Below are 23,788 nucleotides of genomic sequence, written 5' to 3' on the forward strand. Positions count from 1 at the left end.
AGATATATATAAAAAGAAAATTAAATTTCTGAAAGAGACAGAATATTTCCCATGATGCAACAGCAGCAAATGCGCATCAAATTCAAAACCGGCAAAAAGGACATCGACAGAAAACCGAAATAGTTGTCAGGAGTTGGTGAGGAGTTGTGAGGAGGAAGGAGTGCTTATTCGTTAAATTTTGCTCCTCTTTTCTGAAAAACTGCCCAGTGATGGACGAGTATACAGAGGTAAGGTATCTTTCTAAATTTTAAATAAACTTCAGAACTAATAAAGGCCAAAAAACGTTAAAATCTAGGCCCAGGGCCTAACCATGCATTCTAACGTCATGACCGTAACTCCGATAGTGATAAATTTTTATTTTAGGAACTGTTTTCACAATGTTCACCACTCTCCAATTCCCCTCATAATTTCCTTCAAAACCCTGCCATCTTTTCACAAGATCAACCAGGCACAGTTATTAATTATGATGATGATGTCATACATGAGGCCTATGTACAGGATGTAGGCCTACATTTACAATGGGGTCGTACTAACAGACTAATCAGATCTTGGGCAGAATGTTTCCTGTAAATTAGATCAATTAGCCTAGACTGCTAGAGCAATTTGTATCGAAGTTTTTGGCGGATAAATCATAAAGAGATCGATGTCATCATGGTCATACTCATATGCCGTGTCTGCGAACAGGTTGTACTAATCAGCATCAACACACCGTCAACACATTGATAGTAACGACAACACACCGCCAACACTTACAAAATGCATTGAAAACAGAAAACAGACGTATCAAACTGTAATGTATACGCTTAGGAATAATTTCTTATTAATCAAGTTTACATTTTACAACATTTCAAGGGTGATTTTTCACGCGAAAAAATTGTCTCTGAGCAGCGCTGCTGTTCACCGCCATCTTACCTTCTCACAGCGTTTGGACCGTTCCATGGTTTACTGTATACAGGTGACCCCCTGTAGCATAATGGTATGGTCCGTCTGATCGAGGCAACATGGCCACCGTCTGTTGTGGTTGTGCGGAGGGTGTTATTTTCGTGAAATAAAATGGCTTTTCCCCCCAAATGTCGCCTACTGTTGTTAGCCAAATTGTATTTAGGCATTATATTGCAATCGAATTGCGTTTCTGTTAATTTAGAATGTGATTTAGGTGTGTTGACGGTGTGTTGACGTCGGTCGTACTAATTAATGTCAACACAACGTCAACACATGATAGTAACATCATAGTGGAGATGGGCCGGTGTGGGCATGTGAAGGGAGGGGGTTGTTAACTATTTTTCAAGACCTCAAGGTGTGTGCATAGCAAACTGCAATTATTTTGTGCATAGGCCTAAATATGGATGAGGATTTTGACTGAAAAGCTTAAAATTCATATTTTCTTTATACTGTTATCTTTGTTTTTAACTTCTTTCAATTAATAAACTGTTGACTACAGTTAAAATTTTCAGTGATTCAGTGTGAAAGTACTGTTACTAGACCTACATTTACGTGTACTTCTTGACCAATACTACACACATGTAGGGCTACATGCATGTAGCAGGATTCCAAATAAAGTGAAAGAATTATTGAATAAAAACCCTCCAGTACCATGAATCACCAACAGAAGTCTGGATAAACCTTCCTGAAATTTAATGTGGTGTTTACTGTATCGCAACACAGATGACTTTTCAAATTTTGAGGTGGGGGGAAAAAAATGTAGAGGTTGCATTGTGTGGGCAAATCATCAACGTTACCATCAGTCTAATATTCATATTGCCTACTGAGCCGAATAAAACGTCTGACGTCTGTTAAACTGCTGTAGGCTTGTTTGTGCACATGTACCTTAACGCATAAAGCTGTCTTTAGCTACTCACACTCCCCAGAGCAGAAAGACTGGTAGTGGAATAGAGTGGCAATGCAATGCAGTGGGTGAAGTGACAGTTGGGCAAAGTGGAGACAGGGGGGGTTGAGCGAAGTTGACCCTAAATCGCCAGACAACATTTTAACCACAGAGTAAAAAAAAAAAACCAGTCAATCACATCAGTGGACTGTTGATAAAGATTCCAAGGACAAAAGAAGGATAAACTGGTCTTCGGTTTGTGATACTTCCCATGCTTGCATTTTGGAATGTTATGAATAAGCACGCATGTACATACAAAATAATAAAGAAGGTTAGGGGGGAAAATACCCCAAGACTCCAGCATTTGAACCTATGATCCGATCATACAAGATACCACCACTATCCACATGGACACCTCAATACAAGTAACTTATACACATAAGAAGTAAAACCTTGATTTTAACATTAGTTAAAAGTGATATCAAGGTACATGTACAATGTATGATGCATGTGTAATATTTCTACCATTTCATGTAGCTTTGCACAACCAGAAAACTGTGATGGTTCAATTAAAAACCATTGAGTTGAGCATAGCCCAATGGTGTGGTTGTTTCCTTCATTGTTTCTCAGAGACTTCTGGAGAGGACGCGGGCGAGGAGTGAAAACTTGGCTAAGAAGATGAACCAATCCCAGGTGTCACCCCGCAAGAGGAGAACTCCACTGACAGACATGAACTCCTCGGACAGTGACGAGAAGAAACTCCGATTTGACGGTCAGTGTCAGGCAAAAGCCAGCTGCCTTTAAATGCATCCATTCCAAAGTCCTAGGAGATCATGTATAGTGTTCAATTTGTTGGTAGCGATGTGACTGTGACGCGTGCATTTCTTAGTCGTTCGTGAACCCTTCCAGCGAAGTTCAGTTCTGACCAAAAGAGCCGCTGTTGCTAAGAAAATAGTACCCTCTCTTGGTCCAGCTTGAGGCCCATCCTGCAATTAAAATGTCACATGCAGAGATTTTGACACTAAGTTTTGGAATAAACACAACAACAGGCAGCAGATGGCATACTATAGGCCAACAACCAATGGTACAGGAATTATGGTGAAAACAATTTTTTTTTAAACTTAATTCAAAGACGTGTACATGTATGTAAATTAGATTCTTGACGTGTCTCATCTAGCCACCTTCCCACCTGATCTGAGGACAGGCAAACACCATTTTGGACAGGAAGTTGTTAAGGGCAAAATTTTAATACAAGCCCCTATTAATTACATGAATCTTGAACACGGGTGAATAAATCCTCAAGTAACAGGTATCTTCCAAAATATTAGGTACATGTACAATGGAAATATGACCTCAAATTGTACCTACCGTAGGGGTTTCAAAAACCTATTGGGAGTGGACAGGTACTTGTAATTCTTAACCTTGGCTTGGAAAGGACAGGCCAATACATGTACATATTCTTCAGTACTAGATGAAACCCTGCTTGGCATGTGGGTACATGTATGGCCTATGATTACAATTGGTTTGTGTTCAAGTTTTTCTGAATCGCCGGCCTGAAATGGAAGGGGGAGGGAGGCCTCATAGGACACAGAGAGATACTTGTGTTTGCCACCCCACTATTGTTACTTTCAAATGCCTGAGCTTTCTCTTTCAATGTACTGGTACAGACTCCCCAGTGAAGTCTGCACTGCAGAGCAGCGAAGTGAAGCCAGACACACCCGCTATCCCCTCCATCCGGTCACGCATGAGTAAGCTGGCTGATATGAGAAGGGAGTGGTCAGCCGCAGGTGAGTAGACCCACAAACCTCCAGTTGTGATCCCACCATACAAGCCCAAACCTGGTGAACTTTTTCCACTCAAAGCCAGTATTGGAGCGCCGGGGCCATCACTCTTTATGGATTGATGTCCAGCATCTGATTCTTGTTTGGAAATCCAGTGGCCATCCACGATGGGACAATTTCGTGAAAATATGAGTGCTAACCCACATGCGCGGTAATAGTTTTATTGGCCTCCTGCATTAAGTCCTTAAATTCATCCTGAATGACAGTTAACTACATGTATATGTAGCATGCAGCCTTCATGTTATGTGTTGTCTTCACAGACGGGTCGGAGCTCGACTCTCCCCAGAATGTGTCAGCACCACGGCCGCGGCAGCAGGAGGATGCACAACAGCAGCAGCCCAGCGGCAGCTCCATGCCCAGCACTAGGAAGAGCAGGTTTGCTGCCCTGGCAGCCAGCATCAACAGCTGGGAGGACGACCTGGACCACCCTAAACATCACTTCCAACACGAGGTGAGAAAATACCGCGCTGCAGGAAGGGTAGACTTAGGCTTCAAAGGTGTTCGGACCTGGATAACTTTTTGTCTGCCGTATATCAACATCGCATGAGCTATCCTTGATTAGTCTACTTCAGGATTTTAGCCAGAGAGGTGTGTTGTCTTTTGCACACTCTGAGGCCTGCAGTAGGCCATTTTGTCGCCCCTATTTTGTTATGGCAATGCATTTGAAAAGTGCAATATCCTAACAACTTTGACATCAGGCCTGTGTTTCCTTTCAAGGCATATATTTGGACCCCCAGGTTTCAACTACTGGCAAAATTTCCACTTTACTTTTGCAACATTTGCCTTGGCATATGCACTCTTGTTTTATCGACAAGGTAGTTAACTGGAAAGTATTATTATACCCAATGTTGTAGTCGAGACCATCACAAAACCAGTCACAAGTAACACGGTGAAAATGACAAAAGAATGCTTTTATTGCAGTTCATTTGAATAGCTTGTGACTTGAATTCAGACTGGAAGTCTTGTGTTGGTCTTGTGAAGGTCTTAAGTGGTCTCGACTGCAACACTGCTTGTGCCACTCTCTACAGTGAATGCTAGAAAAAAAACACATGAAGATTTTGCTTGAAATGCCTACTTTAATACTTTGATCTCAATTTTAAATATGGATGATTGAATTTAAAAAGGAAACAATTCTATCCTCAGGAGAAGCCATCAACACGTAAATGGGAGCGTCCTAAACCAGTTGAGGAAGTAAGTGATGACCATCTGCCAGCAAAGCAAGGTAACGGAATCTTGTCAGTTACACCCAAAAAGCCAGCCCGCAGTGTGAGGTTTGAGGACCAGGAGGATCACAAGCCAGCAGCTTTTGGAAACGGGCAGGGTAAGGCCCAGATGAGATCACTCCCAACAAGCAGCAGCCCTGCCAGGGAGAAAAACACCTCGGGGGAAGACTCCAAGTCGGCAAAACCAGGAGGCAAGGCTGAGCTTAGATCTCTTCCAACTGGTAGCCCTGCCAAGGTCAGTGCGTACTCCAGGCTGGTAGAGCAGAAACAGGAGGTGGGAAAATCCTCCGTGGGCTCGCCCTCCAAGTCTACCTCAGGAGGCACCCCGGCCAGGAAACGGATCCAGGTGTCCCTGTCTCGGGAGAGAGAGCCCTCCCGACTGGAAGTACAGAAGCACTTTGCCCAAGAGCAGCAACAGCCAACTCCTAAACCCAGAGCAGGACCACCCACCACTACCATCAGCTCTACTAATGTCACCTCCACAACTCAGTCTTCTACCAAGCGGCCTGCACCACAGCCAGACCAAGCCAAAAAGAAACAGGCAGTGGCATCATCTGGAGCAAGCACCAACCAGGCTTCGGTCAAGGAGGGAGTCACTGATGTCAAGGCGTACTTTGGGAGGCACAAGACGGCCACCGCTCCAGCCACGACCCCCAATAAAGTGGAGCCACGTGTGAGTGCCATGGCCAAGTCCATCCAGGACAGACTTCGTCAACACCAGGAGAATTGGCAAAGCAACGATATCAATAAAAAGATCCAGGTAAATGCTGAATTTGCAGAGGGTTATGTCAACAAAGCTGTATCAGACACATGGATGCCAGTCTTTGCAGAGATAGTTCAACCCTAACAGTCGTCCTTAATCCTTCGATTACAATATGACTTTACATACACCCTAGGGGGGTTAGAGTTGAAGAAACATTTTGTAAGCAAAATCCACATATTTTTACATGTGAAAGTCAGCCAAAACAGAATTTGACATAACTACTTAATGACCTGTGTGAAGTGCTTGTTCAACACATTTTATATCCAATTTAGAATAAGTGCTTGCATGACTTTAGAGTTCAAATATTAACCTATCAACGCCCCGTTTACACCAAAAAAAACAATCTGTTTTTGTTTCAGGAGCAAAGAAAGAAAGAGTTAGAAATCATCAAACAGAGGTGGAACCATTCTGGCAAGACTGAGCCTGCCAAGCAGGAGACAGAGAAAGAACAACCCACTGTAAGAGCGTGTTATCTGCTCAGTTGAGGCAGGAATGTGGAATGCAGCGTCATCCAATCTCTAGAAGTGGTCTGGTGGCTAATACCAAGTTTTGCTTGTCTTCCACCGCCTTTAAAAAGTAGCTGCCAAGCTTTAAAATCTGGCTGCCGGGTTGAAAATGTTGACTGCATTGACATTCTGGAATATTTTGATACAATAATATCTTGATGAAGAGAACTTCTTATAAGGCTGAATGTTCAGCCACAATGATTTGTGCAAGTTTGTCATACATTTCGTATCATTAGGCTTGGCAAACAAACCTGTGAACTGGTTAGTTTGTTGAGTGAATCACATGCTTATGGTAACATCCTGCATTCTACTTTCACAGTCTTCCAATGCGTTGATGTGTGTGTAAATTTCTGAATTTGCATATTATCTAAAATATTAAACTCAGTTTCTATTGTAATTAACCACATGGCACTCATTCAAATAAAATGTTGTTTAAGTTTGGTTTGTTTTTATTTGGAGCAATCTATACTTCTGCCACAGACATCAACCCTGGCCTCTGTGTAAATCACTCATTTTTCTTCAGACCAACGTAAAATATTTGTGAAAATCGTAAAAAGATGTGACAAGTTTGATTTTTTTTTTCTTTTGCTGAATTCGACAGCCTGTGCCCAGGGTGACCATCACTCGCTCTGTACCAGAGCCTGAGGCAAATGAAGACGAATTGGATAACCAGATGGAGGTCAGTGAGGACACTATCAACATCGGCATGGTCGAATCGCCAACAAGCAAGTCTTTGTCATCATCTGATGAAGAAGAGGCAGAAAAGACGATTGAAGAGGAGCCCACAGAGGTACCCCAAAAACGGATGACCGGTGAGGCCTCCTGTCAGGAAAAAGAACAGGCCACCCCACTACCCCCTCCCAGAGAGAAGGTCATAGCCAAGGCTAGTACCCAGCAGCCAGAAGAGACTGTTTCTACTAGCACTCCCCAGGCACCACCTAGACCTCGCAGGACAAACAGCAAACTCCTTGCTGAGGAGGAAGCCAGTGAGTTGAAACCCTGTTTGGCCTCCCAATCTCTTGGATTCTTTTGATTGTCACAGCCTTCTGTTCAGGCATTGTTTGTATTCTTATTTACGATTATACCACACGATGTTCGTCACAGCAGCCAAACATGATTGTTTTCTACATGCCACCACCGCAGATCGACCCATGTCAGTTTTCTCAGTGTCAGCAAGTCTTAAAAAAGTGCACCCTTGTGAGAGGTTTTTTAGCTGGGTCTGGTTTGCTTTATTTTGTTTCGTTTTGGGTTTTTTAGTAAATAAAAAAGATGTTACTATTTCTTGTTCTACACGTCCAATGCAAAGCACTCATAGAAAGAGGAGCATATAAACCCAGTGATCTGGAAGACAGTTATGTCATTTTTCTTTCTTTTTTCAGAAGCCCAGCAAGAATCTGTGTCCAAACATCCCCAGCAAGAAGAGGACGATGATGACGATGCTGATGACGAATATGATGATGATGATGATGATGTTCAGGAGCTGAACATCACTGATGTTCTGGGGGATATTGACGACCTTCTGAATGAGGCAGAGCAAGCTATGGAGGTAGAGAAAAAGGCTGGGAACCCCACCCCATCCCAGAGACAGGAACAGGTGGGCACTATACTTTTACTGATAGAGACACTGCACACCGCACACAATTTAAAATTTAAGACATTTGTATGCAAAAGTTGCTTTCATATTTCCCCCTCCCCACTCTACCCTTCACAGTCTTGGGCTTTCTTCCACATCTCAGATCTGTCTCTGTTTTTATCTTCATGTTGGGCTCCTCAGTTTTCCAGCTATTTCAGGTGGATCCATGAACTTTAAAGATTCTGACTTAGTTTCATATCAAGCAGTTGGCTCCATATCAGACTGTCTCAGAAAATGAAGCTTTGATGAGCCAGGGTGTTTCAACTATAGACTAAATTTGTGAACCTTTCGCTTGAAGGTCAAGATGCAGATAAAGCTAAGATATGGGAAATGAAAACAATATTCAAACTTCTGAGAAATAAAAAACTCAATCAGCATGTAAGCTCCAAAAGAAAGAATGTTGGTTTTCTTCAGCAAAACTTGTTGACTAAATTCAAATAAAAAATTGAAATTCCTAAAGAATTTTACTCATCCATGCCTATATTTTTCCTAACCACCAATTAGCCGGCCAAACCGCAGGCCCTAGTCCAGAAGCCTCCTACTGGGAATGCCTCTCAACCCAAGCCCGGCGCCGTGACCCCCCAGTCTCCCAATCTGTACAGCATTGAATCCTTCCGTAAACAAGGCCCCAAGTCACCGGCAGCCACCAAGACCATCATCAGGAGCAAGAGCGGCACTGTGGGGCCCGGGGAGGGAGTTGTACCCATGGTACTCAAGCCCATTCCCATCAAGGAACAGATACAGGTCTCTTAAGCAGTTTACAGCTTTGACTCAATAGACCTGTATCATGATGTTGCCATGATTGTCTCGCTCCCTGTAGACCCACTGGCAATGGTAGAACGAGTTCACATATTGATAAAAGGGAACAGATTATTTTCCCTTCCAGCTTCAGTTTGGTTACATTGTTTTGAAGGGTAGAAAAGCAAGATGGCTGCCCCATGATAGAGGTCTATAGTCCTTGATCTACTATGCCCTCCAAAGTGCTTCAACATGTACCGATACATGTAAGTCATTGAAGTATCAGTCAGAGATATAAAAATATTATGTCAACCAATCTTGGGATTTAAGTTGCACTCATGAAGTTCCAGAGATGCCAACTTGTAAGATTTAGGCGTGATTTTTACGATTTGCTTAGTCCGTTTACGACTGTACAATCCAGACTAAGATTTTTACGATTTCCAACTTGAAGGTACAAAACCATACAGTTGTGTATCAACTCTACGTAACTTAGCACTGAGCCAGCCTCGTAATGCGCGCGTCGGAAATGTGTCGCAGGTATGCCGCTGTTTGTGCATACAAGCTGCGTGAGTTGCAGTAGAAACCAGTGTGGTTGAATCATCCATTCACCCCAATTAACACTATGATGAACAGGGGTCGAATAGGCAGGATTGCTCTTCATATGTTATGTGATTGCGTAAGTCAAAGCATTGTACATGTACCGATATCGTACACACCTGTGTCGAACATCATGATCGTGTTGAAAGTTAACTAGAAAGGAGGACTGTCGGATTTGATTCTTGGATATTTGTTGAGCAATTGGACTTGCTTTGCACAATGTCAATAAGTGAACTGAAGTTCAGGGACGAATACACCACAAAAATGGCCCTTTCTTGCAAAGTCTTGTTGTGGAGAAGCTTACGTGTTTCGCAACGCATGTAACTGTGACATGATAAAAATTGCCCACGCTGGATCTTACGACAACGAGAAGCATGTTAGTTAGGCCAAGAAAAAATAGTTTTGCTTCTAATTAAATTGGATCTGCGGGTAAGGTTTTTTACCATTTTTGTGCTCATTGAATGGGATGAAAGTTGCCAAAAATTGCCACAAAAGGGATTAAAAAAAACTTACCAGAATTAATGTTGAAATATAATCAACAATTAATTACAATGCACACCTGCATAATGCTAGTCAGGTAAATACAAGTGTTTTCACATGAAAAAGAAGTTGTTGACAGGTGTTTGTTTTGAAAGAAAAGACAACAAGATTTTTAAAAACTTAAAAAAAAGTTTTTCTAATTTGCCGATGAAAATTAGGGTCAGTCTAGAAACTGGAAGTGCAATAGGCTTACACTTTTTCATTTTGAAAAGTTGGCATCTTGAAGTTCTTCACTTGCTCTTGTAACTGAAAACAAACTGGACAAGCATTTAGGAAGTTTCCTCAAAATCAGTGGTTCGTGATGTTTGCACAAAACAATTGTTTCGAGAAAAACAGAAACATTTGCAAAATATTGCCTAGTTTGAAAGGGAAACCAAGATGAAGTCTAACTTTTGACAGCATTCACATTTTAAGTTTTGGTTTTGTGAATGCGGCCTGTAACTTGCCAAGGTGTAGATGTTGCAAATCAGAAAAAAAAAGTCTGGTCAATTTTTGTTCCATGTGTTATTGACCACAGACCCTGACGGAAGAAGTGTCTACACAGCAGAGTATCATCTATCAGACCAGCCAAGCCCTCAACCTGATTGCATCCAATGCAGAGTACAGGGGCTCCAGGCAGGAAGTAGAGGCAGAGAGATTGCTTCTCATTGCTGGTGGGTACACTGACAACTATGGGGGTCGAGGCTCATTCGTCCTGCCATTCAGACTATCCGTGCCCTCCACTCGGAGGGTATTGAAGGGTGTGATACAGTCCATCAGTGTGATATTGTTGCAATTCAAGCCATGTCTTTCCACTCGGTGTAGTATTGGAACCAATGGATCTGGAAGTTGTAAAGAGTGAGGAATCCATCCAATGAGCGCTAGTTATCAGTGCAAATGACAGTCTCTCGAGAACTACGTAAAGACTCCAAATTGAGTAATTTGGAGAGTGTTCATAGGTTTTTCAGACTAAAGTTAGTACTTTAAACCAGTGTGTTCTAAGTCCCACCCACTCACTACCGTGTGAAAAGGAATGTGGATTTTCATTGCACTTTGCCATTTCTTCCTTCCTGTTGACTACAGCTCAGAGACGCCAAGCCTGCCTGGCAGAAATCCAACGGCTGAAGACACCAATGAGTGCCCGCGAGTCCAACATGGTGCAGACCTCAGAGGGTGAAATCATGCGGCCCTGCAAGGGCTTTGTCACCATACAAGACATCAGGCTGCCGCTCAAGACAGAATATATCCTGTCCTCCAAGCAAGGTATGCGCACACATCATGAATGCCAGTTTACATCACTGCAAAACATGTTCGCAACGAAACTTTGCAGATTTCTGCCAGTATCCAAGATACTGTATTTGCTGACAACTGAATTTGACTATTTGGTTGAAACTGTCCATTTTTGTGAAGTGCATTAAATGTCAACGAAAACATGGGCTAAAATATTTCTGTTCTTTTTCTGCCTGTTCATAAATTTGTCTCTACCCACTCCATTCTACTCATCCGATCATGACTGAGATCTAATTATCAGCTGTAAACCCCCCCCCCCCTTAATTTTCCTCCTTCCCTACAGATCGCATGTGTCATTCTTTCTTCCTGCTCCTGCGCTGCAGAGAGCACGTCCTGGCCACTCGTATTCAGACCACAGTGGATGGTGTTGCTGGCGACTGCCTGCCATTCAGTAACATCGCCAAATTGTAAGCTGAATCAATTCCACAGAAACTTCACCAATCAACCTGTTTTTTCCTGTTTAATAATCATTGGCTTTTATTTCAATATTCAATGTTTGTGGGGTTTTTTTCAACATTAGAAGATCATTACAGATTACCTTGAACTAATTGTCTAGATACTTGTCACAAGCATTTTTCATTTGTAGTTGATTTTGGTGCAGTTAAATTATTCACTAATTTAAGCATTATTCAGTAGTCAACACAATTTTGATGTTTGATTGTCAGCATTTCAAAAGTCTCATATTGACAGCAGTCCGACTGGAAGAAAGCCTTCTGTTGGTGAAGTTTCAGAATGCATTGCTCCCAAGTTCTTTGACTTCAGCGTCATTTCATGTCACATTTCTCCCTACCATTTCTTGGCCTCGTGCAGCAACAACCTTGACAGCGACTTTGTGATTGAGGCCTTCGTCTTTGAGATGCAGAACAAGAGGCCCAAGGTGGAGGACAAGAGCAAGCAGACGTTCCTCTCCAGCCTGACCCCCAAGAAGCTCCTCGCCAACATGTCCAAGGACTCCAGGGTGAGTTGCAAAGGCTTCCATCATATCTGCTATCTACAATCTGCTATCTGCAGCCAAACTCAATAGAACCTCACAACTACAAAACCGTGATGTATTCTGGCAAAACCAATCTCGTCTGGGCAGTTTACCAAATATGTAACATAGAATCCTGAAGAAGCAGAGTAACTGCCAGAAGCTTTTGCACTTTTTATTCAATTGCAGGTTGGATCATAAATTTAAAAAACAAGTGAAAACCACCCCAAGTTTCAAAGTTGCCTGTTCATATCAATCCCTTCCCAGAAGTGTCTGGTTTTATCAGAACACATTTCAAATCAGCAATTTCACCCCCCCCCCCAAAAAAATAGGAAACAAGAAATTAAATGTATGGACTCGGGATATGTAGATTTGGAGCCTACCTCACAAGACCTGGTTGGATGAACACATTGGCACATAGTGGGTACACTGGTTTGCATTTGCAAAGTGAAAGAAGCCAATTTGTGACTTAATTTGCACAACTGAGTGACGTCTTTACCTAAGGTGCATGGAATTATAAGTAAGGGTGCAGGTAATATTTGGTCCAAATGCACAGCTAAAATTATCGAAATAAGTCGACTGTGGCATTGTTTGAGAGTAGCACAGATCGGAGGAGGAAGTGATAGTGTATCCCTAGTTGCATCTTTTTTTTTTTTCTTCTTTTTTTTTCTCTCTCTGCTGTTTATTTTTGCAGCAAAGTGTCAAGGCCCCCATTGCTCCCAGCCCTGGTGGTCCAGGCTCTGTCCGTGCCAGCAGCTTCACTTTGGTGGGTGCTACCAGACTGACCCTTCAGAGCTGCAGGGTCAACAGGTTCATGCTAAGCAAGGTAGGTGGAGTTGTGTGGATTCTGCCTGTGCACATTATGGTGTTTTTGGTGCCATCTTATTTTATCTATTCAGATTTCTTCAAAATAGAAGTGTGTGAGTACATGCATAATTGGCCACTCACAACAGCATTGACCGTTCCTGTACCTTGTTTGCCAAGAAGTTTTATTTCCTTAATTATCCATTTGTTGCTAAATATTGTTGCCAGAAGTTCGTCCATAGTCAAGGACTACAAAGTCAATCTTCCCAAGGGGACGATTGAATTTTTTTTTTAATAGACCCCTTTTAAATTTAACTTCTAACTTCAACTTCATCTGTGGCACCGGACATTACAGACACCATTCATTTTTTGGGCATATCTCATCACTGATTGATTGATTGATTGATTGATTGATTGATTGGGTATGCTAAACAAACTGTACTGCAGTGACTGTTTATGGCCCTCACTGAAGTGTGTACAAGGTAATCACCAATGTGAAAGCCATAAGTAACTGAGGCCTTCACTTAGGCACCATTTTAGAATTCTTATCAGGTAGGTGTTGGACAAAATGGACCAACCGATACATTTATTATCGGTTGGCTATCAGAGTAAGTGTTATCAAGTGGCCGATTCTAACTGATAAATGCCCTTTTATTGCATTACTCCCAAGGCTATGTGGTTTCAGTGAAGCAACACCCCCTCCATTATTCACGCAACATAAGTCAGTTTTAGCGGTGGGATTGCCCTGTCCTATAGTCAACCGAGAGGAATTTTGAAATAATGCCTTAACTAACAGCTATCCCACTGTGTGTTTGGTTGTGTTTTAGGTTCCATTCAACTCGCCCCTTGAGGGTACTGTTCACCTGAAGATGTCATGCCACACCAATGCCAATGTTATTGAGCATGGCTGGCTGACTATGTTTGATGATATCAGTGGCTTTGGAGCTTGGCACAGGCGCTGGTGTGTGCTGAGTGGCGGGTACATATCCTATTGGAAGTACCCTGATGATGAGAATCGCAAAGTGAGTTCACTCACCTGCTTTACTCCTGTGCCTGTACATCCAAGGGAGAAGATTGGTTGAGCAGTGTTTTAACAAGAGGGGTGTCTGGACGTCTTTCAGACAACCCATTATGGATGCCTTGTTTTGCTACACAAATGCATATAATTGTAATAAAAGCATACAACCTGGAGATGTTGGATGTGGAATTTTTCACTCCATCGTGAAAAGGGCGAACTTCCTTTTCCTGTTGCTGGCTACAAATTTCATTTTCCTGTTGCTGGCTACAAACTTCATTTTCCTTTTGCTGGCTACAACCTTCATTTTCCTTTTGCTGGCTACAACCTTTTGATGTGGAGTATGGATAATTAAAGTCTGACCAAACAATTTTTGTTCAAATTGAGTAGAAAGCATGTAGTTTTAAGATTTCTCAAAATCACTGAGCAAACAATGTAAACCCTAGTTGGAGGTTTTTGTATCTTACTGTTGGGCTTTGCCATACAGACTAACACAAGTTCATTGTCCTGTAAATTACTCTGCAGTACAACAAAAGTTTGACATCCAAAGAAATTGTGTTCAACTTTTGTACATTGGCAAGAGGCAAAATTCACACTTTGTAAGCCTTCTCAAAGTTGAATGTCCTTTTGCTCGTCTTTCTTTCTGCCAGGCCCCCAATGGTACCATTGACTTGAGGCAATGCGTCACTAATGAAGTAGCTCCTATCTCCCGCATTCTCTGTGCTCGACCCAACACCTTTGAGCTGGTAACCCGCCAGCCGGCCTCCAAAGCCATGCACCACGGCAAGGACACGCTGGTCACCAAGCACGAAGACTGCGCAGTCACCACCAAGTGAGTTCAAGTTCCAATTTTCTGTATTCTCCTGAATCCTTGTCAAATTCACATTTAATCCATGCTCACATTGCCCATTTTCTTTCAGCATTAGTTACCCAAATCAAAAGGTTTGAATTGCTGTGCCGGTGCTTTGAATCCTTGCTTTGATGTGTAAATATCAAGAGAAACAATAACACCAGCAGTTCAATAAATTAAATTCATTGAAAATTCATGTCCTGAATGAGAGCATTTTCATTATAAGTTTGTTTCAGGAGAGCTGCTTCCAAAGATTTTGTTAACATTTTTTACTGGATCTGAAATAGAATGTAAAATGTTCCCCCAAAGAAACGTTTATGTGCATGCTCATAGGTGACATACATACATGTCATTACAGAGATACCCACAATTCTAGTAGGCTTGGCATTAAAAAAATCTTTGAAGAGGTCATGATTAATCAGTGGCCACAGCTTTGTGAAGGCTTTCATCCAAAGTTCTACATGTGACTTTTGCTTCCCCCCCCCACCCTTCCCTCTTCCCACAGGCATATGCTGTCAGCAGATGTCAAGGAAGACCGTATCCGATGGATCAACGCTCTCAACAAAACACTCCTGGATCTGAGAACATGGTGCCGAGAAGCTGCAAGGCTGGGCCCTTCTCAGTAAAGTACTCCGACTGAGCACTTCAGGAAAATGATTCAGCTCAATCTAGGTAATTATTTGCCACAAAACAGTCCCGTTTCAGGTACTTAACAGTTGAGCTAAGTTACTACTGAAGCTTCTTTAACTGGACCTATTCCAGTATAATTACTAACCATAGTTTAGCTGAACTTTATATCCACCGATGCAAAGACCATAGGTTTTTGTTCTTCGCTTTTTAAAATAGTTGGCAAACTGCCAGAAGGCAAGTGTGTCAAGCCTGCAAGTTGACGGGAAATATTTCAATTTTGTTAAACAAAACTAGTCAAGTAAAAGAAGCTGGAATCAAAGAGCAAAGCATTCAAACACTGTACCAAAAGACAAAACGAAATAGCAATGCCCATAGCTCTAAAGGCTACAGATAATGTTGTGTTGGGCGAGAACAAGTGGAATTTAAACTGCATATACATGAGATCAGTGTGGTATGCTGCTTTCATCGGGAAATGGGAATCACTTGGCAGAGTCTCACGTGCGTAATATTTTATTTTGCTTATCTTACTAGTATGTGTTATAATTCACTTCATATTTTACTTTGGAGCTGCAGAGATGAAGAAGGATTCAATTATGTATCTCAACTAGTACTTAAATAGTTCATTGTAGTCAACATTAACAGCACCATACTCCTTTTTTAAATCTCCAAAAGCAGTCACTTTTAACAAGCATGAAATTTCATCCTGCATTCATTTTGTTGTCCGATGTTGCTTTCTTAACATTCTTAAGAGTTGCTCAGAGCTTACAGATACTTTGCTGGACATGTGAGTGATTCTTATTTGTTGACAAGAGACTAGTAGACTTGTAGATCAGCATAAAGAAATTAGTCAAAAAGGATTATTTGTAATCACCAGTGTATAATCATATCTTCAGCTATTTTTTCCCTCGCCAAGTTTGCCCACTTTTCAAGAAGTTTTTGCTTATTCATTTCCCTGGTTATTTATGTCACCATCACAATTGTCATTAAAATAAAGGGGAAGAATTCCATATACGAAGTCCACTGTAATATCGCGTAATTACTACAAAAGTATCCTTACTTTGATCGCTGAATGAAGACGATTCCAATAGGCATTGAAGAGCTGAACATCATAGGACAGAAATGTGGAGTTTTGGGCACACTTTTGGAGCTACACATGGACCAGGTTTACATCGACAGGCGGCCATCTTTGCTTCTGAAGAACATGGCGAATGCGCACGACGTGTGCGCATGAACCGAATCATATCCGGAAGGGGTTGGGCTGCCACAAGCATTGAGGTAATTTTATGCATGAATCCGCAACACGAGGAGTGCAGAGGGCCGTCATCTGTCTGGATGGATCTACACAGTTCACGAGGTGCCGCGCAATGTGCCCTACTGTACATGTACAATTTTTACTTGGGGGAAAATAGTGCGTGTTTTGCGACAATTTTTAAGTTGGAGGATTTGGTTAGAAGGAAAAATGGGCCCAATTTCTTTTACAGACAGTTTGTAAGTTGGACAATTTGTTTAGAAGGAAAAAAGGGGCAAATTTCAGTCTTTTAGAGAGTGCTTGTCAGTTGGAGGAGTTTTTTTCTATATTTATAGAGAGGGAAGGGGAAAAGGGAGCTGAAACCTGTCTTTAGATTATTGTGTGGCTATCTGCGCTCTAAAATGTGAGGGTAGGCTTGTACAGGAGAAGAACATCCTTAAGGATTTGATTGAAGTGGTCTACTCCTGCATGTCGGCAGCGCCACATGTATTCGGCCAGGTAGAACCCAAACTGGTCGCTTCCACTGTATGGTGTGGATAGTCACCTTTCTCACCAATTGCGCGACTCCAATTCTCGCTCATAGTGCATGTATTGCTAATGGATGAAGCAACACTCCACCTAGCCTGAGTTCTTATACAGCATTGGACTGAAATTCCTTCTTTCGTACGGCCGACTGCATTTCTACTTGTTCTTTCTCTCTTGGTTTACATAATACGACGTACGGAGATAACTCACGTCATACAGTCAATTGTGCTCAGACATGTACCTTACCTAGTTGATTTCCTTTGGCACAACCTACTTATATTAACAACGGATAGCCACATTATTAATATTTAAATATTCTAATTTATACAAATATTCGTGAATAATTACATATTCAGTTTCATAAATATTTAATTTTTTTAAATATTCATCTTGACCTCATCTTGACCTCTCCTTAATTCAACCGTAACTTTATATGGAACATATCGACTTTCTCCGGCAACAAGCGCTCGTGTGGCGTGGTCAGTTAGACTGCTGTATTTCTATACCTAACAGTTCTCTTCATTGCAGGTTCGCTTCCCCTTTACGACACAATTTGGATTAAATGTCTTAAATGTGTATACTAACTGTAATAATCCTTGTACTAATGACAGGAAAACTGTGGAGAAATAAAAGGACGGGATAGTGAAGGAAAGAGGAAACGGTAGAGGATATAGTAGGGAAAAAAAGAACGGCAAAAGAACTCACTTTTTTGCCGTTTTATTGCGTGGGGCCCCTTCTTTTTAAACCTGTCCCCCTAAGTTACTGAACCCCCTTTCACATCTCTATCCCCCAAAAATAAATGTCGCCCCTTTTTAAATCTGTCCTGGAGCAAAAATTTCTCCTAAAAAGTGAACTTCGTATATGGAATTCTTTCCAAATAAAGTGATTGTCTTGTAATTAGTTTACTTATTTCAAATATATTTATAAATTTATATATTCATTTAGCTGATGACAGAACTTAATATGCAAATTTTATTTCATGGTAGTATGTTTATTGGAATCATATGTATGTGCTTACAGTTTTTTTAATATTATGAGCTTGTTTTCCATCAATACATGTATGTACGTTAGAATACTTGTGTTTTCTGTTCCTGAAGAGGAGTAAATTTAATAATGGAATCTTTTTCCTAGTTGGCTCATCGGTCTCATAATTAAATTCCTAGCATTCTTTTATAACCAATTGTACATACATGAAGCATGTAAAAGTAGTCTGTGAAGGTGGTAACTTTACAATTATTTTGAATCTCTGCATTTACACGTTTATATTCTGCGCTGTTGTAACTTGCTTAGGTTGAAATGTGAAATTGAAATCAAACCGTAATGCGAAAAAGGGGTAGGGAAATGCAATAAATTGTAATGAGTTTGGTGTACATGTATACTGTAATACAGTATTGTCTAAGTTTGCATCCTGGCATATTTCATATTTGACATCCAACATATTTCACCTTTAAAAGTACAAAATGATTTGCTGTGTTTTTCCCCCCTCATTCAGGCATGCAAATGGACCCAAATTTTCTCACACATTTCTTAACATGCTTTGAGGTTTACATTTCACACCAGCCACTAGTATATGGTTTTGTACATTTAATCCAAATAATGCATTTCAAATTCTCATTCATATTGAAAAATTTTATACCGTAAATTCGATTCTCATGACTCTAACCTCATTCGGGTATTGAATTGCAAGTACACACATGTACATGTATTCCCACATTTATGTACATGTACTCAAAGTAACCTTAAAACTGCATTATTACTAAATATTCGTTGTACTGCAAGTATGTGCATAATGTCACTATTCAATTAACTTGAAGTTTTCAAAAAGTTAGTGAATAGTGCACATTTAGACAACCTGTTAAATGACAGGTTAAAGGAACATTCCATCATACCACTCACTGGACATTATTTTTGAAAACAGAACTCTGAAATGCAGAAATGCCCACACCAATAATTATAACAAAAAACATTCAAAACAGATTGTTTACACAACCTTGCATTTCAGAAATCACATAACTTACCAAGACATAACCTTTAAATTATTGAAATATCCACTGGAAGGAAAGAACTTGGACATTGGAACACTTATCACTCAGAAGTTGTGATAGTGACCGTATTAGCAACGGATATGTCAGGACTTGGACTGTGGTCAACTTTGAAATCCTCCAGGTTTGATGAGTCCACTACCACATCTGGCTGAGGTTCTTGGTCTGATTTGAGATCTGGTTTTAGTTCAGACTCTAGATCTGGTTCTAGTTGTGGTTCAAATTCTGTCTCAACAATCACTTCAGTGTTGTAGTCGATTTGACCAGGACTCTGTAGCTGTAGTTCCTCCTCCACCTCTGAGCCGGACTCCGACTCAACCTCTGAATCGCTGTCTGAGTCTCCCTCACTCTCTGAGTCTGACATCTCGTAACTTGACAGCATGGAGTGGAAGGCTTCGTACTCTATGCTTGCGCTGGCTGTCGCCTTATCCAGTCTGGTTCCCAGCAGTTGCGGGTTGCTAGTCACCATCTTGACCCGGGGGTTCCGCTTGACAAACTGCCGGTACCACTTGTTGCCTGGCATGTTCTTTTTCAGCATGGTGGTACGCTTGTCCTTGTCCAGGATCTTCTTGACAGTCTTGAGTAGCTTCTGCTTCTTGAAGCCGTAGCCCCGCTGTGCCATGCTGATGATCCACTCGGTAAGCATCTGCTCCTCTGCTCTGGACAGGATGGATGGTGGGCCACTCCGTCTGCCCAGCTCCACTCGGCCAGACACCCGGTCAGCTAACGTTGAGCGCTTCACGCCCCACTTCTCTGCTGCTTTGCGTATGGTCATCTTCTTTTCAATCACATCCTCCACTGCTCCCTTCATGATTTTAAATCTCTTGTCCAAGTCGACGGACCTACAATTAAACAGAAACAGCAAATTATTAACCTGCAATATCCCAGCGTAAGGAGCGCTGTCCTGTTTTTCATGCATTCAGATTCTGACATTGAATAAGGAGTCCGAATGAAACACTTGGGACTCAAGAACTTGGCTTGAAACCAACGGTCCTTGATACCATATGGAAGTACATCAATGCCCTGGCTATTACACTTGGGACAAGGCTGGTCCATGGAATAGACACTTGAACACACGTAAACCTTTTTACTCTTCGCAATGCATCACTTGATTGGATGACAAACAAGTATTGCACTTTATGCACAATCCTATGGAGGAAAAAAAATAATCAGTTTCCACTGAAATTCTTGCCATCAAGCAATCCTCTTTCATCAGTGTCATCAACTGAAGCCCCAATCCATGTCAGTAGTCTTTCCAACACAAATTGTGTTATGGAGAGACATTTTATAAATTTTTCCGTCTGTCTTTTGATGTCCGGCACTAGATGCATGACCACAATTGATTGATCATCTGAGTTCACTGGCCCACCGCGGTGCGGCTGCCCGTGCGCGAGATGGAATATTGTGATTAGATAGCTACATGTATGTCTCGCAAAATGCACATCATGTCAGCACACAATTTCATTGGCAGGCATACTAGTTCCTTTAGTAGCAATATGAATAATTCAGAGTTGAGAAAAGTTGGGCTGTTAAGAAAAGTAATCAAGCGAACTTATTAGGGGTGTATTTTTATTGGAAGTGGGAAGGGATTTTTTGTTCTGGCATTGCGCATTGGATCGACAGTTGCATCGACAAATTTGGCACATTGTGATTGGCCGACGCATTGCAAACCCTTAAGGCGCACTACTGTGAAAGAATCTGGGTCATCTCGTACCTGGGACAACTCGTACTCAGGTCAACTCGCGCCCCAGTCAACTCTTACGCCAGTCAACTCGTGCCTAAGTCAATTCGTACCCTTGCATGTATTATTGTCATCGGTGGATAATCCTACCAATGGCTGCTTTGCATGCAAAGAATCAACTTTTTAATTAATTTTAATTTATTGAAATTTACGTCATACAATCTTCTCCTTCACTTGAAAAAACCCTTGTACGTTGGGCTACTGTGCTAACCAAAGCTTGTCGCATGCCGGAGCGCTAGCACTGCACCGGCGTGGCCCAGCTTCCGGAGCTGCCTTTGATTGAACACAAGTCCTACCCTTATCAGTATCCAATCAAAATTTTTGCATGGCCATTTGTGATATCATTGTCCTAATATGGAACGTAAGGGCGTGGCTACTTGGCAAACATAATGCGAAGTTTGAATATACATACACTGTAAGCACAATTAGATGTAGTGAGAATTTAGAATTGTTGTGCAGTGGAAACGCCCTATGTTGCGTATTCCTGGTTGATTATTTGTGAGATCTCACCACATGCTTTATACAACAATCGCCTGATGCAGGACCATCGTAAGTACCGAGCGTGGGTGCAGCACAACTCGTTACACACTTTTCGTTGTGTTTGCTTTTTTATCACATTTTCTTGCGTGCATTCCGTGCGCTACCAATATTCGAACCGACAAGTTTGGTTGGGTTTGAAAGTGCAATGTTCAACCATTTTTTGTTCGGTTTGGCGGTTCGGCTGTAGCACTATTCTAACATACAGAGTACGAGTTGTTCTGGGTACGAGTTGATGTGGGTACAAGATGATCTGGGTACGAGTTGACTTGGGCGGGAGTTTGGGGGTACGAGTTGACCTGGGTACGAGTTGTCCAGGGTACGAGTTGACCTGATTCCTACAAGTGAAACAGGCTGTATTCCTACAGAAAATTTCTCAACCTTATCCAAGTTTTTATGCATCTTGCACTTGACACAATTCATCTAAAAATTGGCACTTTATGTACGACTTGACATTGTAAACAATATGAATATGGCATATGCTGATGGGCACAAGCACACCGGTGAGTCTAGTCGAGAAGGTAACAGACTACATGCTCAGCCGAAAGTTGTGGCGTACACGCAACAAGGTCCCGTGACCGTATACGCAAACTTACCAGTTTTTCCTCTTCTTTTTAATTGTTATTGTAGTTTTACTCTTCTTCGACCTTTTAGATGAAGATACCACAGGTTCAGATCTAGATTTCGATCGACGTTTACTTTTCCCCATGGTGTATAAAGGTAATTTTACTGGGCCCTAGCTATATCTGTTGGTGCAGCCTGAATCTTACCCGTGCCGGTTTGACACCAGGCTGAAATTGGCACGAAATTCGGGCCAGATTTTCGGCCGGCCTGATTTTCGGCTGGACGCTATTTTTACGGATGCAAGCAACCGTTCACGTGAACGGTTGCTTGCAACCGTAAAAATAGCGTAAATTCTACGGAGGCCGATCACGGCATAGCAGAAAGAGCCCATAAACGTCCACGGACAAATTACAGAAAAAAAACAATGTTTAAATGAATCTTTCGCTGGAATGTATCTTAGCTATGAAATAACGTGACCAACCTGGATCCCAACGTCACCTTTGGCCCTTTTGATCCGAGCAAATTGATAATTTCAGAACCCGTGATTAAAGACAACAAACACGCAACCGTATGTAGCTCGTCTATTTTTTTATTACCACAACGGTCGAGAAAAAAAGCCTGTTAATTATGACAACCGAACCCTGTTACGGCATAAACCCACTGTATAAATATGATACTAGAGACAAGAGCCCCGAAAACATCAAAGGCCGTCAAATCTATTACCAAATACAACAACCTACAGCAAACATACTCGATCGCATAAATTTAGCTGTTTACAGGTTCATCGAATCTCAAGCCGCCATCAAGTCTAATATCCCGTCTAATACCATAAACGCCTACAAAGCCAGTCGCGATATTGATGACCTTAATAAAATAGAGTATGTCGTTAAACCACCTTACACGGCCAAGAACCGAATGTATGTTAAAATAGACCCTCATGCCTCTCTATTTGATCACCGAAAAAGACCCATTGACTCGTCAAACATCGAGAAATTTACCGATAAGAAATGTGACGCTCAGTCTTTTATTTGTCCGAAGATGTATATTATGGTACTTACCGTTCGATGTCATGTGGAGCTGGTGTTAGGTATGAAGTGTCAGCGGCTATGTTGAGAGTAAGAAAGGAAGGTCCGATTTCAGATAAGTCTGTTTTACAAGCGTTTAATGGATTTGGATCTGAAGATGAGTTTGAAGATTGAGAAAAATGAGATTTCTTTTAGAGATCTGTGAAAATTTGAGATGGAAAACACTAAAGATTTGAGAAAAAATGAAAAAATATTTTAAAAAGTAATATAAAAAGAGACATGAACAATAAAATTGAAACACCAGATTTGAAAACTTGGGGAAAAGAGATGATACTTACTCTAGAAGAAATTTGGACGATGGAGGAGAAACGAATAAACAAAAACATCGATTGTAAATTCTGTAAAGACATAAAAGGGTGTTATAATTTTAAAAGACGCCAAAGACTGTTTTAGATGTAAAAACTCAACACATGTGAGTTTATGTAAAGACTGTTATGGATGTGTAAACTGTTATGAGTGTACAGACTGTATCGATTCTTTTAACTGTTGTTTTTGTGACAGTTGCCATGACTGTGAGGATTGTGTACACTGTATTAAGTGTAAAGACTGCTCTTTCTGTTATTGTTGTATAAACTGCAGAGGTCTTTATCGAGAACAGTTTATTTCGTTTTTAGGTAAAGGAAAAGGCGGTACATACAAGAAACTCAATAAAATCACAAACGACAAGTTTAAACAAATAACAAACTTGGAAAAGAACCTAGCTAAAAAAGGTCTAATGATTGACAGGACTATAGAAGTGATAAGGCTTAGGGGTGAAATAATTGAAAGAGAGGTTTAACCGGCAAGAAATATTAAAGACCCAAAGACACCTGCCAACACGACGTATTTGAAATGGATGACA

At 41.4% G+C, this 23,788-nt stretch overlaps 2 protein-coding genes across 2 annotated transcripts; one reads left to right on the top strand and one right to left on the bottom strand.

The window, feature by feature from the left end:
* The first annotated feature begins 72 nt into the window (after positions 1-72).
* anln (anillin actin binding protein) lies at positions 73-16,181 on the top strand. The gene is made up of 17 exons (XM_022228358.2): positions 73-227; positions 2,456-2,597; positions 3,493-3,612; positions 3,927-4,117; positions 4,810-5,649; positions 6,012-6,110; positions 6,760-7,144; positions 7,538-7,752; positions 8,296-8,535; positions 10,184-10,319; positions 10,729-10,908; positions 11,219-11,342; positions 11,746-11,893; positions 12,600-12,731; positions 13,537-13,731; positions 14,375-14,556; positions 15,080-16,181. Exons 1-17 carry the CDS (start codon positions 210-212, stop codon positions 15,198-15,200), a joined length of 3,468 nt encoding a protein of 1,155 aa, XP_022084050.2. The 5' UTR covers positions 73-209; the 3' UTR covers positions 15,201-16,181.
* A 1,767-nt stretch (positions 16,182-17,948) lies between these two features.
* On the bottom strand, positions 17,949-22,172 carry LOC110975677 (uncharacterized). The gene is made up of 2 exons (XM_022228361.2): positions 21,895-22,172; positions 17,949-19,862 (listed from the first exon to the last, which is right to left on the bottom strand). Exons 1-2 carry the CDS (start codon positions 22,005-22,007, stop codon positions 19,064-19,066), a joined length of 912 nt encoding a protein of 303 aa, XP_022084053.1. The 5' UTR covers positions 22,008-22,172; the 3' UTR covers positions 17,949-19,063.
* Positions 22,173-23,788: the final 1,616 nt, after the last annotated feature.

Source organism: Acanthaster planci, linkage group LG06 (assembly GCF_054643075.1).
Source record: "Acanthaster planci isolate LZ-2023a linkage group LG06, COTS_SCS, whole genome shotgun sequence".
Classification (NCBI taxonomy): domain Eukaryota; kingdom Metazoa; phylum Echinodermata; class Asteroidea; order Valvatida; family Acanthasteridae; genus Acanthaster; species Acanthaster planci.

What these genes read in the sequence shown, in the direction of transcription:
- anln (XM_022228358.2), top strand. An exon ending in CATCCCAGAGACAGGAACAG is followed by an intron (nt 7,753 to 8,295) that starts GTGGGCACTATA and finishes ACCACCAATTAG; the next exon opens with CCGGCCAAACCGCAGGCCCT. An exon ending in CTGATGATGAGAATCGCAAA is followed by an intron (nt 13,732 to 14,374) that starts GTGAGTTCACTC and finishes TCTTTCTGCCAG; the next exon opens with GCCCCCAATGGTACCATTGA.
- LOC110975677 (XM_022228361.2), bottom strand. Translation starts at nt 22,007, where the DNA reads ATGGGGAAAAGTAAACGTCGATCGAAATCTAGATCTGAACCTGTGGTA. An exon ending in AAAAAGAAGAGGAAAAACTG is followed by an intron (nt 19,863 to 21,894) that starts GTAAGTTTGCGT and finishes GTTTAATTGTAG; the next exon opens with GTCCGTCGACTTGGACAAGA.